Source organism: Oncorhynchus nerka, linkage group LG3, assembly GCF_034236695.1.
Source record: "Oncorhynchus nerka isolate Pitt River linkage group LG3, Oner_Uvic_2.0, whole genome shotgun sequence".
Lineage (NCBI taxonomy): Eukaryota > Metazoa > Chordata > Actinopteri > Salmoniformes > Salmonidae > Oncorhynchus > Oncorhynchus nerka.
In genome coordinates, this window is record NC_088398.1 from 16,550,549 (window position 1) to 16,569,044 (window position 18,496).

The 18,496-nt window shown below is 42.1% G+C and overlaps 1 protein-coding gene across 6 annotated transcripts in view; it reads left to right on the plus strand.

The window, feature by feature from the left end:
* LOC115102810 (growth factor receptor-bound protein 10-like) overlaps positions 1-18,496 on the plus strand; it is a 92,587-nt gene that overhangs the window by 34,307 nt on the left and 39,784 nt on the right. For 3 of the 6 annotated variants that reach the window (XM_029623123.2, XM_029623141.2, XM_029623158.2), the window contains one exon: positions 5,957-6,053. In XM_029623123.2, coding sequence (XP_029478983.1) covers positions 5,957-6,053 — 97 coding nt within the window. The remainder of the gene's footprint in view (positions 1-5,956; positions 6,054-18,496) is intronic. The other 3 variants (XM_029623133.2, XM_029623150.2, XM_029623164.2) reach the window with 1 other exon arrangement.

Below are 18,496 nucleotides of genomic sequence, written 5' to 3' on the forward strand. Positions count from 1 at the left end.
GACAGGTTATGACAAGTTATGTCAGTTATGACCGTGTCATAACGTGTTCTGACACTGGGTGTCAAGTAAAGTGTTACCAAAATGGTAATAGTTTGCCTAATTTCAGTTTATGTGACAAAACAAGCAAGTATAGTGTAGATAATCATTGTACCATCTAAACTGCTGTGAAATATATTAAAACTAAAGTAAGACACAAAAACTAAATTCAAGCAAGGGATGCATAGAACTAGTGCACATAGATCTGCCGCTTCTTAGACTTGCTTTCAATGAGGATGATAGATCTATAACTCACATTTCTATGTGAATTCGGTCAGGTCGCCCAAAAAGTGACATACTGCAGCTTTAAACAATTCAAAGAATTGAACTGCCTAGAATACGATTACAAGGAAAATCTTTATGGAAATGACAGGTAAAATACAAGTTTGGCAATGTGAAGCAGCACATTTTAACATTGCTCATATAAGCATGAGTCCAAGTTCTGCAGAGAGAAATATATATGTAGGTTAGCTATAGGTTTATCATTTGGTCGGCAGCTATGTTGACTCTGTTTGTGTCCCGAATGGCATCCTATCCCCCATGTAGTGCACTACTTTTGACCAGGGCCCATAGGGCTCTGGTCAAAATAAGTGCACTACGTAGTGAAAATCATGCCATTTGGGACACATGCTCTGGCTTCACGCTGCTGTAGCCATTAAAGCTGATCTTATTCCCTGAAACACATCAGTCTTTGCAGAGCAGTGCATTTTTCGCCTTGAGTTTTATAGGTGTTTTTAGAGTGAACGAAGTGGGGATTTTTCTGGCAGAAGCATATGGTTTTCTGTTCCTGGAAGTCAAGCTTTTTTGTTCTGGTTTTTCTTGGAAGTAAATAGGGAGATTCAAAAATCTGGTTCTTTTACTTTATTTTTGAGACATTGACCGACAGGAAAGGTTTGGGTTGAGCTGCGTTTGTTGAATCAGGATGCATTTTAGGCATCTAGTGGGTTACATGACAAATGTGCCCTGACTTGTAAAAGAAGGTCAGTGTTTCTCTCTCTCTCTACCAGAGAAACCCCAGAGGAAACCGTAGGCTTATCTACATAAACATACAGCAATAAAATCTGCTATTTAAATTGGTATTTGACTTTACCATGATGTTGCAGTATCCTACTGAATTAGGCTACTAGACTAGGAGTTTGACATCATCTAGCAGTAGAGTAGGCCATTTCACCCTAGCCTCTAGTCCACAATACATCCATGCACTAGGCTACTAGACTAGGAGTTTGACGTCATCTAGCAGTAGAGTAGGCCATTTCACCCTAGCCTCTAGTCCACAATACATCCATGCACTAGGCTACTAGACTAGGAGTTTGACGTCATCTAGCAGTAGAGTAGGCCATTTCACCCTAGCCTCTAGTCCACAATACATCCATGCATTAGGCTACTAGACTAGGAGTTTGACGTCATCTAGCAGTAGAGTAGGCCATTTCACCCTAGCCTCTAGTCCACAATACATCCATGCACTTGTATTTAGGTTAGCATGCAATGAAATGTAACTCTATGACAATTGGACCACTTATTGTTTTTATTCAGGAGAGTTAAACAATGTGACTTTTGAACGTAACAGAATGACCAATGGAAGTTCAAGGTGGGAGAAATTGTGATCTTTTCTGGAATGTGAGGTAGCATTTAAATGATCCTTAGTGTGAGGATTATGCTGCTTTTATAGAGAGCTAACATTTAGGAAATGCCTCAAGACTGTTAGTAATGCGCTATAATGCGCAAAACCACAACATCAGTTATTGAGGAAAGTGAGCCAGTGTTGAGTATTATGAATACGCCTACCAGAGTAGAACCTAGGCCTAAACATGAGGTAGCCCTGCATGTGAGGTAGCCCTGCATGTGAGGTAGCCCTGCATGTGGAAAGAGGCGGTGTTTATTTGATATTGTAGTGGGTGTACTGGGTGTGTTAGTGCCGGACGATGGCAATACAGGAATGACGTACAGTAGCCTACTGTATGTACTTAACAGCTGTTAGGCTATTCTATATCCACCCATTACTGTGGAAACAAATAATAGGCCACGCCTACTCTCATTCTCGTTCTCTCACTCTGTGTGTCTTCAAAGAGACAGCACAGTGTGGAAAGTCCAAATTATACTCTTGATCTTTTTACTTAATTATGTAGGCTAATAAGGAACTCAAATTGCTCTCAGGGTGTTTAAGAACATTCTATTCTAACAGACTAGCCTTGACGAGGACTGTCAGCAAATCAATCGTTTTTATCGCACACAACACAACAGTTATTTTTTAAACCGAAAGCATAGTGCTTCTTCTTAGCAAAGCCCCATGAAGGACCCATGTGTGATTATTGTGTCAGGCACTCCCCTTTCAACACCGCAACCCTAACATTTGTCTTGTCTTGACCTTGTTCAAACCCCTAACCTCAGCCTGAACCATACCAATGTCCCTGTTCTTAACCCTTAACCCTGACCTTATCTTGGAACCTACCGTAGTCCTGATCCCATATCTGCCTTATATCTGCCCCTTTTTATAAACCTGACCCCAACTTTACTATGACCCCTCTCTACGCACTAACCCTAGCCTACGTTTGAGTTTGTGGCAGAGTAGATCATAGAAAAATATGAGTTATTTCTATGGTGTAGAATGTAGGTGGCCATGTTTTGAGATACCATCACTAAAACAAAGTGTTGTAGTTGTACTTTATCTACCGCTATAAACCCAACATATAGTGGTTAGGTCAATAGCTTCTTCCCGGAGTGTCTGAATTGAGCAGGTGTTCGTTTCCAACCCCATGTTAATATAGAGTAGTAATACTGTTGGAAGACTTGGCTGAGACGAATTATCCTGTGGAAGCCAACAAAACGTTGTCCTAGTCCTATTAAAACCTTTCGGAGCATGATACCAGCGTGCAGATTTGGGTGGGGCTCACTGGAGCTGAACCCTGGGCTCGCTGGGACTGGCATACATGGTTGGCCCCATCCCAGTAAGAATGTCACTGGCTTCAGCCATTTGGGGGGTGGGAGTCAGTCGGGGGTGGGTGGGTGGGATCAGTCACGCTCTGGTAGCTGGACCTTTAGCCCTGTCTAGTCTGGTGGTGTCGACCATGTCCAGACACTTTGCACGGGGATTAGTTTGGAGTCAGGAGGACGAGACTGGAGAGGGCCACCACTATACTGCTGCTGCTTTTTCTCAAAATTATGAAAGAATGTTCGAGCCTCTTCAATTTCACAACAAAACCATTTTATAAATCGTATTACCTCTCTCACTGAGGCATTATAACAGCTACAGCTTTTTCTGCCGTATCAAGAGGTCTTGGTGGGTGTGTGTGTCTGTGTGTGTGTCTGTGTGTGTGTCTGTGTGTGCGTGCGTGCGTGCGTGAGTGTGAGAGCATCCTAGCAAGCCAAACACAGAAGTCCACCACAGTACATTCTGTTCCTGCGGCATAATGTGAGTGCTCTAATCAGTGCTGGCATTATGGATCTCCCACACTTATTTTGTAGTGATTTATTATTCTTTTAATTGTTTTTGTCCAAGAAGACACAGTGTTCTCTGGGAGCATGTGTTTCTGTGGGAAGCCCTCTAATCGTGAGTTCTCTGCTACTCGCTGTTTAGGCCTACATCTGAGGCAGAACAAAGCTATAAAGAAAACAACTAGCCTTGCTATAAAGAAAACAACTAGCCTTGCTATAAAGAAAACAACTAGCCTTGCTATAAAGAAAACAACTAGCCTTGCTATAAAGAAAACAACTAGCCTTGCTATAAAGAAAACAACTAGCCTATCTACCGAACAACTAGCATAAACACTGGGGAGAACTCTGAACATTGGCTGTCAACGCTGTGGTTCACCCGGCCGATCACTTTTCACACCTGTACTATCTCCTCTGGACACCGTTCTACTGAACACATTCTATGGTTCTACTGAACACATTCAATGCCTGGATTAATATCCTATAGACCGAAAAACGAGTCCTTCTGCTGTGGACTAACAGGGAAAGCAGACCGGACGAGTTTTGTGCACAAGTGTTACAATATAAATGAACGTGTCCATGTTATTCACTCATTTTATCCATGCACATCAACGAGTGCCTGTGTTGCCGAATGCTAAAATACACGCGGCAATCTTCTCATTGGTTTCCACAAGCATACAAAGCATACATGCTTGAAAGATGAAAGAGGAGAGTTAATCAACGATAACTAACTAAAAACTAACTAGGCTTCCCCTTTTATCTGTGGATTAATCATCAGAGAATATAAACACACGATTTTGTATGACTCCTGATCAAAACTTTACAAAGATCCAGCAAAAAAAGGACCATATGCATTTCAGGTTAAATAACAGCACCAATGTTCATCTCCTAGGACCAACTAGCTAGCAATAGCTTACTGCCACAGTAACTGCTTTCTAGGCCTCGACTGAAGACAACAGCTTACTGCCACAATAACTGCTTCCTAGGCCTCGACTGAAGACAACAGCTTACTGCCACAGTAACTGCTTCCTAGGCCTCGACTGAAGACAACAGCTTACTGCCACAGTAACTGCTTTCTAGGCCTCGACTGAAGACAACAGCTTACTGCCACAGTAACTGCTTCCTAGGCCTCGACTGAAGACAACAGCTTACTGCCACAGTAACTGCTTCCTAGGCCTCGACTAAAGACAACAGCTTACTGCCACAGTAACTGCTTCCTAGGCCTCGACTGAAGACAACAGCTTACTGCAACAGTAACTGCTTCCTAGGCCTCGACTGAAGACAACAGCTTACTGCCACAGTAACTGCTTCCTAGGCCTCGACTGAAGACAACAGCTTACTGCCACAGTAACTGCTTCCTAGGCCTCGACTGAAGACAACAGCTTACTGCCACAGTAACTGCTTCCTAGGCCTCGACTGAAGACAACAGCTTACTGCCACAGTAACTGCTTCCTAACTGAAGACAACAGCTTACTGCCACAGTAACTGCTTCCTAGGCCTCGACTAAAGACAACAGCTTACTGCCACAGTAACTGCTTCCTAGGCCTCGACTGAAGACAACAGCTTACTGCAACAGTAACTGCTTCCTAGGCCTCGACTGAAGACAACAGCTTACTGCAACAGTAACTGCTTCCTAGGCCTCGACTGAAGACAACAGCTTACTGCCACAGTAACTGCTTCCTAGGCCTCGACTGAAGACAACAGCTTACTGCAACAGTAACTGCTTCCTAGGCCTCGACTGAAGACAACCGCTTACTGCCACAGTAACTGGGAGGCTCCCGAGTGGCGCAGTGGTCTAATGCACTGCATATCAGTGCTAGAGGCTGTGATTGGGAGTCCTATAGGGCGGTGCACAATTGGCCCAGCATTGTCTGGGTTTGGCCGGGGTAGGCCGTCATTGTAAATAAGAATTTGTTCTTAACTGTCTTGCCTAGTTAAATAAAAACTGCTTCCTAGGCCTTGACTGCAGACAACAGTAACTGCTTCCAAGCCCTTGAATGAAGACGACTGCTTACTGCAACGGTAACTGCTACCTAGGCCTTGACTGAAGACAGCTTAGTATGTAGTCTTCTTACTCAATCTAGAAGCTGGTTCTAGTTCATTAGTCTCTTTTCCATAATCTCATATCCAGACTAAAACATGGGGTGGTTGGGTGGAAGAAGAGGCAACTTGGTATGTTGCCTCTTCATGGTAGTGCCCCGCGCTGCTCTGAGGGGATGCTCTGGTTTAGAAAGGCAGGAGAAGAGCCAAGTATAGGCCTGTACACACACATAGACGCGCGCTTGGGCGTACACGCACTGCAATGAGATTGTGTTTTTTTTTTTACCTCATGATTGACCAGATTGATACTGCATACAATACGGTCTTAACCAAATGAATGTTCCTCTGCGTGTTAGACTAGATAGACAAAGACAAACCCAGTGTTATGATGTGATGCTGAAGTTGTGAATAAACTCTTTTGGCATGACTGCTATGTTGGCTTTTTTCTCAGCAGGACAATGTAGACCGAGCCTCCAATCACAGACCAGCAGATCTAATTGGGCCGAGTTTCCAGAAGTCAACCAATCGGAACTCTCCAAACCATCAAGGTTGGTGTTCTTAGAATGTCAGTACTTAGAAAATGGAAATATTCATTTGATAATTGTGTCACTGCTCAAATTATTTGACAGATGTAGACTAGTTATATGGTGTAAGTGTTGATGGTCTGTCAGTACATTTCCAGAAGTAGGATGTCATTTATTTGAGGCTGCATAATTGACCTCAGAAAACAAAGACAACTGTTTAATAATAATAATCACCGTTTTTTGCTCTGAGAATACTAACCTCACTAACAAGATTCTCTTCTGAAATGCAGCCTATTTGTATTGGAATTGCAGCTTCAGACGATCCTTATCACATTGTTAATTCTCAGATCCGAGATTTGCGCTTCTCATTTTCTGTATTACAGTTTGTGTGTGTGTGTGTGTGTGTGTGTGTGTGTGTGTGTCTTTTCAGTGTTTGTGTGTGCATGCGCGCACGCTTTGATATGGGTGGGGGGTTACTATTGAGGCGTTTTATGGCAGAGGGCTCCGTCGCTCATTAAGTTCAGATTAGGATGTATATTCTGGGGCTCTTCCGCTGTAAACATTTCAGCAGTTCAAAGAGTGATTTGTAAAGACATGGGGTGCCATTATAATTAAGCTTTCAATCTAATTGTGCTATACAAATTTCATCCATGATAATCGGAGCATGAGATTTACGCACAATATTGCCCCAGCATGGGATGTAAAAGCTTGAAGGTTTTTGAACTGTCTGGTAGTGGATGAGAAAGCTTGGTGCTGTCGTGGAAATAAATGGAGCAGAAATTAGATTTGACATTTTTTTACTGTCAAGGGAGAGCACTGCACTGGAATTTATGACTGGGAAAACAGATAATAATTTTCACAGTGATTCAAATGACAAATGATCTATAATAATATATCTTATATATATAATAATATATATATAATATCTATAATAATATGAGAGTTTGGGTAAAAAAGAAAAGAATGCTAGAAAAGTATGTAATTTATTTATTACAATTAAATTATTAAATTAAATTTATTACAATTAAATTATTAATTTATTTATTTATTACAATTAATAAAGTTGTAAAAAATATATTTGCCACAAAATGTTTAATATGTGCGAAAACCTCCCTCCCTCCATAATATGAAGATCAGATTGAGGGAATAAATGAATTAATCATGGATTGCATTGATAACCATTGTATACTTAAAAGGCAACTGTTCATTGTTTAAACCGTTGAAACTATACATTTCAACATTGGTCAATATTATTGATATAGAACCTTTGTTAACGCAGTGTCTAATATCCATATAGGGATGGGCATTTACATTTAAAAAAAAATGTTTTGTTCGAGTATCAAATAAAAGACAAACAATATCTTCAGTACACAAGGCCCACACTGGAAAACAAATGTGTGAATTTACAGTTGAAGTCGGAAGTTTACATACACTAGGTTGGAGTCATTAAAACTAGTTTTTCAACCACTCCACAAATTTCTTGTTAACAAACTATAGTTTGGCAAGTTTGTAAGGACATCTACTGTGTGCATGACAGATTATTTCACTTATAAATCACTGTATCACAATTCCAGTAAGTCAGAAGTTTACATACACTAAGTTGACTGTGCCTTTAAACAGCTTGGAAAATTCCAGAAAATGTCTTGGCTTTAGAAGCTTCTGAAAGGCTAATTTACATAATTTGAGTCAATTGGAGGTGTGTACCTGTGGATGTATTTCAAGGCCTACTTTCAAACTCAGTGCCTCTTTGCTTGACATCATGGGAAAATCAAAAGAAATCAGCCAAGACATGAGAAAAACTATTGTAGACCTTCACAAGTCTGGTTCATCCTTGGGAGCAATTTCCAAACGCCTGAAGGTACCACGTTCATCTGTACAAACAATAGTATGCAAGTATAAACACCATGGGACCACGCAGCCGCCATACCGCTCAGGAAGGAGGCAGGTTCTGTCTCCTAGAGATGAACGTACTTTGGTGCAAAAGGTTAAAATCAATCTCAGCACAACAGCAAAGGACCCTGTGAAGATGCTGGAGGAAACAGGTACAAATGTATCTTTTTCCACCAGTAAAACGAGTTCTATATCAACATAACCTGAAAGGCCGCTCAGCAAGGAAGAAGCCACTGCTCCATAACCGCCATAAAAAAGACAGACTACGGTTTGCAACTGCACATAGGGACAAAGATTTTACTGTTTGGAGAAATGTCCTCTGGTCTGATGAAACAAAAATAGAACTGTTTGGCCATACAGACCATCATTATGTTTGGAGGAAAAAGGGGAGGCTTGCAAGCCGAAGAACACCATCCCAACCGTGAAGCACGGGGGTGACAGCATCATGTTGTAGGGGTGCTTTGCTGCAGAAGGGACTGTTACACTTCACAAAATAGATGGCATCATGGGGGGGGGGGGGGGGAATTATGTGGATAGATTGAAGCAACATCTCAAGACATCAGTCAGGAAGTTAAAGCTTGGTCGCAAATGGGTCTTCCAAATGGACTATGGCCCCAAGCAAGGAGGCCTACAAATCCGACTCAGTTACATCAGCTCTGTCAGGAGGAATGGGCCACAATTCAAACTTGTGGAAGGCTACCCGAAACGTTTGACCCAAGTTAAATAATTTAAAGGCAATGCTACCAAATACTAATTGAGTGCATGTAAACTTCTGGAAATGTGATGAAAGAAATAAAAGCTGAAATAAATCATTCTTTCTACTATTATTCTGACATTTCACATTCTTAAAATAAAGTGGTGATCCTAACTCACCTAAGACAGGGAATTCTTACTAGGATTAAATGTCAGTAATTGTGAAAAACTGAGTTTAAATGTATATGTAACATACAGTGCCGAATTTATCAAAACGATTACAGATAAAACATTTTCCTTCACTCTGCGGTCCAACTCATCCCAAACCATCTCAATTGGGTTGAGGTTGGGTGATTGTGGAGGCCAGGTCATCCGATGCAGCACTCCATCACTCTCCTTGGTCAATTAGCCCTTACACAGCCTGGAGGTGTTATGGGTCATTGTCCAGTTGAAAGCAAATGATAGTCCCACTTACGCAAACCAGATGGGATGGCATATCGCTGCATAATGCTGTGGTAGCCAAGTGTGCCTGGAATTCTACAGATAGTGTCACCAGCAATGCACCATCACACCTCCTTCTCCAAGCTTCACGGTGGAAACCACACATGCAGAGGTCATCCGTTCACCTACCCTGCGTCTCACAAAGACACGGCGGTTGCAACAAATTATCTTACATTTGGACTCATCAGACCAAAGGACAGATTTCCACCGGTCTAATGTCCATTGCTCGTGTTTCTTGGTCCAAGCAAGTCTCTTCTTGTTATTGGTGTCTTTTAGTAGTTGTTTCTTTGCAGCAATTTGAACAAGAAGGCCTGATTGACACAGTCTCCTCTGAACAGTTGATGTTGGGATGTTTCTGTTACTTGAACTCTGAAGCATTTATTTGGGTTGCAATTTATGAGGCTGGTAACTCTAATGAACTTATCCTCTGCATCAGAGGTAACTCTGGGTCTTCCTTTCCTGTGAGGGTCCTTATGAGAGCCAGTTTCATCATAGCGCTTGATGGTTTTTGCGACTGCACTTGAAGAAACTTTAAAATTTATTGAAATTTTCAGTGTTGACTGACCTTCATGTCTTTAAGTAATGATGGACAGCCCTTTCTCTTTGCTTATTTGAGCTGTTCTTGCCAAAGACTTGGTCTTTTACCAAATCTTCTGTATACCACCCCTACCTTGTCACAACACAACTGATTGGCTCAAAAGCATTAAGAAGGAAACATTTCCACAAATGTACTTTTAACAAGGCACACCTGTTAATTGAAATGCATTCCAGGTGACTACCTCATGAAGCTGGTTGAGAGAATGCCAAGAGTGTGCAAAGCTGTCATCAAGGCAAAAGGTGGCTACTTTAAAGAGTCTCATCTCAAATATGTATATGGTAGGCTCGTGTCACTGGGCAACTCGCGGCTGTGCTTGCCTTTGTAGTTTGTAATAGTTTGCAAGCCCTGCCACATTCGACGAGCGTCGGAGCCGGTGTAGTATGATTCAGTCTTCGCCCTGTATTGACGCTTTGCCTGTTTGATCGTTCGTCGCAAGGCATAGCGGAATTTCTTGTAAGCTTCCGGGTTAGAGTCCCGCACCTTGAAAGCGGCAGCTCTACCCTTTAGCTCAGTGCGAATGTTGCCTGTAATCCATGGCTTCTGGTTGGGGAATGTATGTACAGTCACTGTGGGGACGACGTCCTCAATGCACTTATTGATAAAGCCAGTGACTGATATGGTTGATTCCTCAATATCATCGGAAGAATCCCGGAACATGTTCCAGTCTGTGATGGCAAAGCAGTCCTGTAGTTTAGCATCTGCTTCCTCTGACCATGTTTTTATAGACCGAGTCACTGGTGCTTCCTGCTTTAATTTTTGCTTGTAAGCAGGAATCAGGAGGATAGAGTTGTGGTCACATTTACCAGATGGAGGGCGAGGGAGAGCTTTGTACGCGTCTCCTTGTGTGGAGTACAGATTATCTAGTATTTTTTCCCTCTGGTTGCACATTTAACATGTTGATAGAGATTTGGTAGAACTGATTTAAGTTTCCCTGCATTAAACTCTCCGGCCACTTGGAGCGCCGCCTCTGGGTGAGTGGTTTGCTTATTTCCTTATACAGCTGACTGAGTACAGCCTTAGTGCCAGCATCTGTCTGTGGTGGTAAATAAACAGCCACGAAAAGTATAGCTGAGAACTCTCTAGGCAAGTAGTGTGGCCTGCAATTTATCACAATATACTCCACTTCAGGCGAGCAAAATCTAGAGACTTCCTTAGATTTCGTGCACCAGCTGTTGTTTACAAATATGCATAGACCGCCCCCCCCCCTCGTCTTACCGGAGTGTGCTGTTCTATCCTGCCGGTGCAGCGTATATCCCGCTAGCTGAAAATCAGCCACGATTCCGTGAAACATAGGATATTACAGTTTTTGATGTCCCGTTGGTAGGATATTCGTGATCGTACCTCGTCTAATTTATTGTCCAATGATTGCACATTGGCGAGGCATTCGGCTCTTTGTCCTCTGTACCTGCTGGAACTGATGTTATATATATATATATATATATATATATATATAGCAGGGAATTCATAAACATTGACAAACAATTCACACCATGATATAAATGAAATAGCACAAATTGGCGGAAGAGTGTGCATGGAGAGAGACGTGCCTAATGCTTTGTTGCCTCTGTTTAGAGATCAAGTTTTGACATCAGTTCCAGTATTTGAGTACTCAATCACTCATGCTCATCCCTAAATCCATAGCACAATGTTTATGACACCAAAGCTCATACATATTTCTGGAACATATTTCTGGTGTTATGACATTGTTGTAGTGCTATAATCCTCTGTGAAATTCCGATCTCTTTTTCCACAAAACCCACACTTGTGCTTATAGGATTTTAATAGAGCTGAGGGCTAAGACCTACTTTGTGTGTTTGTCATAAACCTCATTGGTGCTTAGGCAGAAAGAACAAGTCTTTTGTTGGAACGGCACCCTGCATAATTTGATATTTCAGGAATGAGAAGGATTGATTGAAGCAGTTTGTTATAGGTAAAAGGACAGATATAATTAGTCAACACACACTAATGTACTGTACAAATTGACCCGGGTATGTCATGACATGTTCTTATGAGATGTTATAACATTGTTGTGTTAAGAAATGTCTTGATGTCAAGGTGCAGTTTTGTTGACATGGCTAAATCCTTTCGCAGATAATTAATTAAGTACGTTTGTAGCGAGAATTAGTAAAAGGCCGAAATGAGGTGAAAGATTATTTGGATTTTGTGCTGGCACTGTGTGTGTGGGGGTGTGGGGGTGTATCATGGTGTTGTGTTGTTACTGGAACTACAGGTTTTAAGTCTCTGGTGTGGTAGTTTTGCCATCATTTCTTGTGTCCTATTTACCAGTCCAGTAGTAGTCTAGTATTCGTTGCCTTTGCAGCCTTTCACAGCCTTTGCAGTCTGCCTTTATTTCAGTGTTGTTGCTTTAACTATTTGACTTACTATTTCCTTTGTTCATACATAGGCTACACTGAAGGCCAGGTGTGGTCTGGTCGCTGAAGGGTTAATATGAGATCTTTATCATACAGAACTGTGGTATGTATGCAGTGAATAATGTGTTTGGACTCCATTCTTAAAGAAACCTCATGGGGCGCTCCCCTTCAAAATGATTGGTTCCTCCACTCTCTCCCATACATTCCCATGAGTGGGGCTGGGCAGGTGGGAGAGAGATTAGCAGGAGATATCAGATAAACACTGCTGCCTACATCCCAAATGATACCCTATTTCCCATTTAGTGCACTACTTTTGACCGGAGCCTTATGGGCACTGCTCTGGTCAAAAGTAGTGCACCATTTGTCATGGATTGAACAATGGTGGGCACTCCCTCTCCAGCCAATCTTTATACCAATGCAATGCTTTAAAATCCTTGACGGGGATTGTGCAAGTTCACACTTTGGGAGAAGTGTGGAGAGTCGCGATGCAGCCTTCAGCTATTGCAAAAGGAGATAAGTCATGGTGGAGTGCAGGAGGCTAGGGTTACGTCCCAAATGGCACCCCATTCCCTATGTAATGCACTATAGGGCTCATAGGCCTCTGGTTTAAAAGTAGTGCACTATTAAGGGAATAGAGAGCCATTTGGGACTGAATATGGAGGACATACATAGCTATAGGCTGAGGCTGAATCTCAGGGGCCCCTCAGCAGGGTTGTTGTGATCCAGACACGGCAGGCCCAGGGAGGGGTTTAGGCTAGGCCTGGCAAGGCATTCTTCTCTAGGTCCCACCCCCCACCACAAACACTTCATTTGGATTTCTTTCTCTCACTTCTATGAGGCCTTAACAACATCAACTTAGTGAATAATGTTAAAAGGACCAGAAATAATTAGACACCTGTGATAATCTGAAGTACCCAAAAATGTCCACTAGATGTCTTGTGATAGTTTGCATAAAATCCTTGAAAGATGCCAACATTCTGGTAGTTTACTCGTAAACTTATAAAGTTTCCAGTAATATACTCTCCTTTTGCAAACCTAGGCTGAAGCATAGGGCTGTACTCAAAATGGCACCCTCTTCCCTATATAGTGTACTACTTTTGACCAGAGCCCTATGGACCATAGTGTGCCATTTGGGACGAACAAGACTGATGGCAGGTTGGATGGAGAGCGTCACTGCACAGCTATTTTCAGCTTTCTCCAGAGATGTTTGATTGGGTTCAAGTCTGGGCTCTGGCTGGGCCACTCAAGGACATTCAGAGATTTGTCCCGACGCCACTTCTACGTTGTCTTGGCTGTGTGCTTAGGGCCGTTGTCCTATTGGAAGGTGAACCTTCGCTCTAGTCTGAGGTCCTGAGCACTCTAGAGCAGGCTTTCATCAAGGATTTCTCTGTACTTTGCACCGTTCATCTTTCAGGCCAAAGAGTTTAATCTTGCTTCTCATGTTCTGAGAGTCCAAACAGGCGGTCATGTGCCTTTTACTGAGGACTGTCTTCCGTCAGGTCACTCTACCATAAAGGCCTGATTGTTGGACTGCTGCAGAGATGGTTGTCCTTCTGAAAGGTTTTTCCATCTCCACATAGGAACTTTGGAGCTCTGTCAGAGTGACCATTGCGTTCTTGGTCACCTCCCTGACCTAGGCCCTTCTCCTCTGATTGCTCAGTTTGGCCAGGCAGCCAGCTCTAGGAAGAGTCTTGGTGGTTCCAAACTTCTTCTCTTTCAGAATGATGGAGGCCACCGTGTTCTTGGGGACTTTCAATGCTGCATACATTTTTTGGTACAATCCTGTCTCGGAGCTCTACGGACAATTCCTTCGACCTCATGGCTTGATTTTTCCTTTGACATGCACTGTCAACTGTGGGACCTTATATAGACAGGTGTGGGCCTTTCCAAATCATGTCCAATCAATTTAATTTACCTCAGGTGGACTCCAATCAAGTTGTAGAAACATATTAAGGATGATCAATGGAAACAGGATGCACCTGAGCTCAATTTTGAGTCTCATAGCAAAGGGTCTGAATACTCATGTAAATAAGGTATTTCTGTTTTTAATTTTTTATAAATTTGCAAAAATGTTGTTTTAAAAAAATAATGTTTTTGCTTTGTCATTATGGGGTATTGTGTGTAGATTGATGAGGATTTATATTTATTCAATCAATTTTAGAGTAAGGCTGTAATGTAACAAAATGTGGAAAAAGGGAAGGGTTCTGAATAAATTCAGAATGCACTGTATGTTTGGAACATCAAATCGCAATACATTTGCCATATCGAATCACAATACATATAGAATCAGCACTTAAGTATTGTGATCATATCATATTGTGAGGTCCCTGGCAATTCCCAGCCCTAGTTTATACTACTTAATATCTTTCAAATGATGTGTCTGTTATTTAATAGTTTTAACAGAAACATTTGCACAAAATATTTTTTCTCTCAAATGTATATCCCTGTTAATGAGGATTTCTCCTCTGCCAAGATAATCAATCCACCGGACAGGTGTGGCATAACAAGAAACTGATGAAACAGCATGACTGTTAAACTGGTGCACCTTGTGCTGGGGACAACAAAAAGCCACTCTAAAATGTGCAGTTTTGTCACACAACTTAATGCCACAGATGTCTGAAGTCTTGAGGGAGCTTGCAATTGGCATGCTGACTGCAGGAATGTCCACCAGAGCTGTTGCCAGAGAATTTAATGTTAATAATTTCTCCACCATAAGCTGCCTCCGTCATTTTATATAATTTGGAAGTATGTCCAACTGGCCTCATAACCGCAGACCATGTGTATGGCGTCGTATGGGCGAGCGGTTTTCTGATGTCAACGTTGTGAACAGAGTGCCCTATGGTTGCGGTGGGGTTATGGTATGGGCAGACATAAGCTACGGAGAATGAACACAATTGCATTTTATCAAAGGCATTCTGAATGCACAGAAATACCAAAAGATGCATATCTGTATTCCCATTAATGTGAAATCCATAGATTAGGGCCTAATGAATTTATTTCAATTGACTGATTTCCTAATATGATTGGTAAATCAGTAAAATCTTTGAATTGTTGCATGTTGCGTTTATATTTCTGTTCAGTAGAATGTATATTTAACGGCATTGTCAATGCGCCAGAAGTTGAAAGACAACAGCAACAAATTGACTGAGCCCTTATTTCCAGGCTACATACAGTGTAAGGTGTATGCCAGGGTATTTCATGCTGAAAACCTCATAGTGAATACCATTGGTGTTTAATAAGTTGATGGTTTAAATTTAGGATAATGTTTTACAGTTTCTTCATTTTTAAAGGTCATCTTATTTGATTATATGATCAATTGTATATTTTATTTGATTTATTTGACCTTTATGTGGTAAGGCCAGTGTCCTTTGTGCCTCACTTGGTAGAGCGTGGCACTTGCAATGACAGGGTTGTGGGTTGAATTCCCACAGGGGACCAGTATGAAAATGTAAGCACTCACTACTGTAAGTTGCTCTGGATGAAAGTGTCGGATAAATGACAAAAAAAAATGTAATGTAAAAAAATAATTAGACATCTGAGATAATTAGAGACCTGTGATAATCTGAAGTGCACAGCCACTAGATGTCTTGTGACTGAGTACATAAAATCCTTGAAAGATACTAACATTCTGGTAGTTCACTGGTCAACAGTAATATAACCTACGGCTGAAGCATAGGGCTGTACTCCAAATGGCACCCTCTTCCCTATATAGTGTACTACTTTTTTACCAGAGCCCTATGGGCCCGGGCCATAGGGTGCCATTTGGGGCTAACAAGACTGATGGAAGTGTGCATGTATCTGCCCCAGCCCCAAACCCAGGCAGGCACAGTTGCTAGGTAATAAACCCTATCAATGGTTTCAATGCGCTCCAATAATACACTTTCTAGTTGAGAAGTTAAACTTGTATTTCAAGTATCAAAGTCCTGTTCCAAAAGTTATTTCTTTAGGGAGGCAGGTACCATAGTGGTTAGAGCTTTGGGCCAATAACTGGTAAGGTTGCTGGATTGAATCCCCGAGCTGACAAGGTTCAAATCTGTCATTCTTCCTCTGAACAAGACAGTTAACCCGGTAGGCCGTCATTGTAAATAAGAATTTGTTCTTAGCTGACTTGCCTAGTTAAATAAAGGTTAAAACAAATGATGCTTTGTTGAGAGTCATAGGCCCTGGCTTGTAGCCCTGGCTGGCACTCAGGTTTTGATGAAATCTGGAACAGGCAATATCCAATCACACATTCCTCAGATGAAAGACGTGATGAGGAGGGTGGTTCTTTTGAGATTATGGTAGCTGATGTAAATGAAATACGCTGATTTAAACTGATTAAGTGTTCCCCAAGAACAGGCTCTTCTGCTCATTCTGATTGGGCTTTGTCAGAGTGACCATTATTGTTTTTTGTATTGTGACCATTATTGTTTTTTGTACAATTCTGATTGGGCCACTGTCCTCAGTGGGTGTGTACTGACACTCCGTATTGTCCCAGTATTGTCCTGGTCACTGTAGAACCACCCTGTACAGTTAAGACTGTATCTGTGTGAACCGTGAAAGTATGGGTCCACTGATTCCTTTCACGTGGGACATTTTTCCCTGTGTTGTCTTCCTATCGTCTGGTCTACTCGACACATCCCAAGGACGCTGTGCCATTTTTCCCTGTGTTGTCTTCCTATCGTCTGGTCTACTCGTCATATCCCAAGGACGCTGTGCCATTTTTCCCTGTGTTGTCTTCCTATCGTCCGGTCTACTCGACACATCCCAAGGACGCTGTGCCATTTTTCCCTGTGTTGTCTTCCTATCGTCTGGTCTACTCGACACATCCCAAGGACGCTGTGCCATTTTTCCCTGTGTTGTCTTCCTATCGTCTGGTCTACTCGTCACATCCCAAGGACGCTGTGCCATTTCCCGACTTCCAGCCATGCCAGCTCCCCTCTGTTTTCTACACATTTGAATGCTAATTGACAGTGGCTGGTTAGAGGGACTGGGCTACATTGTCAACACATCACTTTTATCAAAGTACTTTTTGATTTGTTATCCCGAACTCCTGATAAGAGCAACTAAACTATCACACATATTATTTCCCTTTAGTTTAGTAGGTGTGTGTGTAGCAGCAGTACATTGGGAAAGGGCAAGGGGGAAATTTGGTCGAGACGACGCCACTCATAATTAATTCAGATAGGAAGATTATAATGAATACATACATTCCTGGGTGGTTGTAAAGAAAAGCCATAAGGAATTTGGTCCATATAATGGTCTGCTAAGCATCGGAAACATCCCAAACAGATTTTATGGAGTCATCACCAGGGCTTGCCAGCCTTTTCCCTTTTACAAATTAATAATAGACAGTGAAAAGGGAAGCTTCGGCTGTTGAAGCAGACAAGCTGGAATGGTGAGAGAGAGTGGGGGAACCATTCCGTCGCGATGGAGGGCTTTATGCTAACCGCTACGCCCCGCCACCAGCCAGCCCCGGTTTGGCCCCTACAGTACTGACAAAGTGTGTCCCAACTGGCACCCTATTGCCTAGGTAATGCACCCTATTTCCTATGTAGTGCTCTACTTTTGACCAGAGCCCTATGGCCTCTGGTCAAAAGTAGTGTTCTATATAGGGAATACAAACAGGACAGGTCCTGAATAAGACAGACAATAACATGAATAGGGATCTATCTGTGACTTGCTGTTGTCTCACTGAGAGACAGTGAGGGGCTGTCAGAGTTACAGTTTGATTGACGCTGTTCTAGACTGACTGAGCATATTTTTAGTTGTAGTAGGAGTATGACATGGGTTCAATTAGTATTTGTTTTCTTTCAACTACTTTGAGCGTTTGAATGGGCAGGGTTTGCACTTTTGGGACTATTGCATTGGTTCTAGGCAACCTTGTGCTGGGCCGCCTCAGTCAAGGGCAACTAAAGTTTTTGACAGAAAACAAATACCATTTGATCCCAGGATAGTATGTAGGCTATTATATTATTTTATACAAATAATTATTGTTTTTTGTGCAATTAGATTTATTTTTTTGACAATACAAAACATACACATACAAACGACAGCATTCAAATACACACCAACATCATCCTTCACCGACCCACCTGCTCACACCCCCATCTCCAGAGCCCACATCACTCTCTGCCACATGGCCTCAGACTGCACCATTTTGTTTCTCTCTGTCGCCCACACACTTTCAACATTTAGACAATAAAGCATTTGACCTTTCCATTCTGTTAACAATTGAGGATTGGTTGATTTCCAGTTTTAAGTGTACATTTTTTCAAGATGATTGACGATGACGTATCGTCCAACCCATTGGGTATCCCACTGCACCCTCATATTCCATGTCTTGAAATATGCAGCCAGACGGATTAAAAGTACTTTTATATTGTAATACTTCTGACAGACAACTGTCTAACTCCACCCATAACTTTTGGACT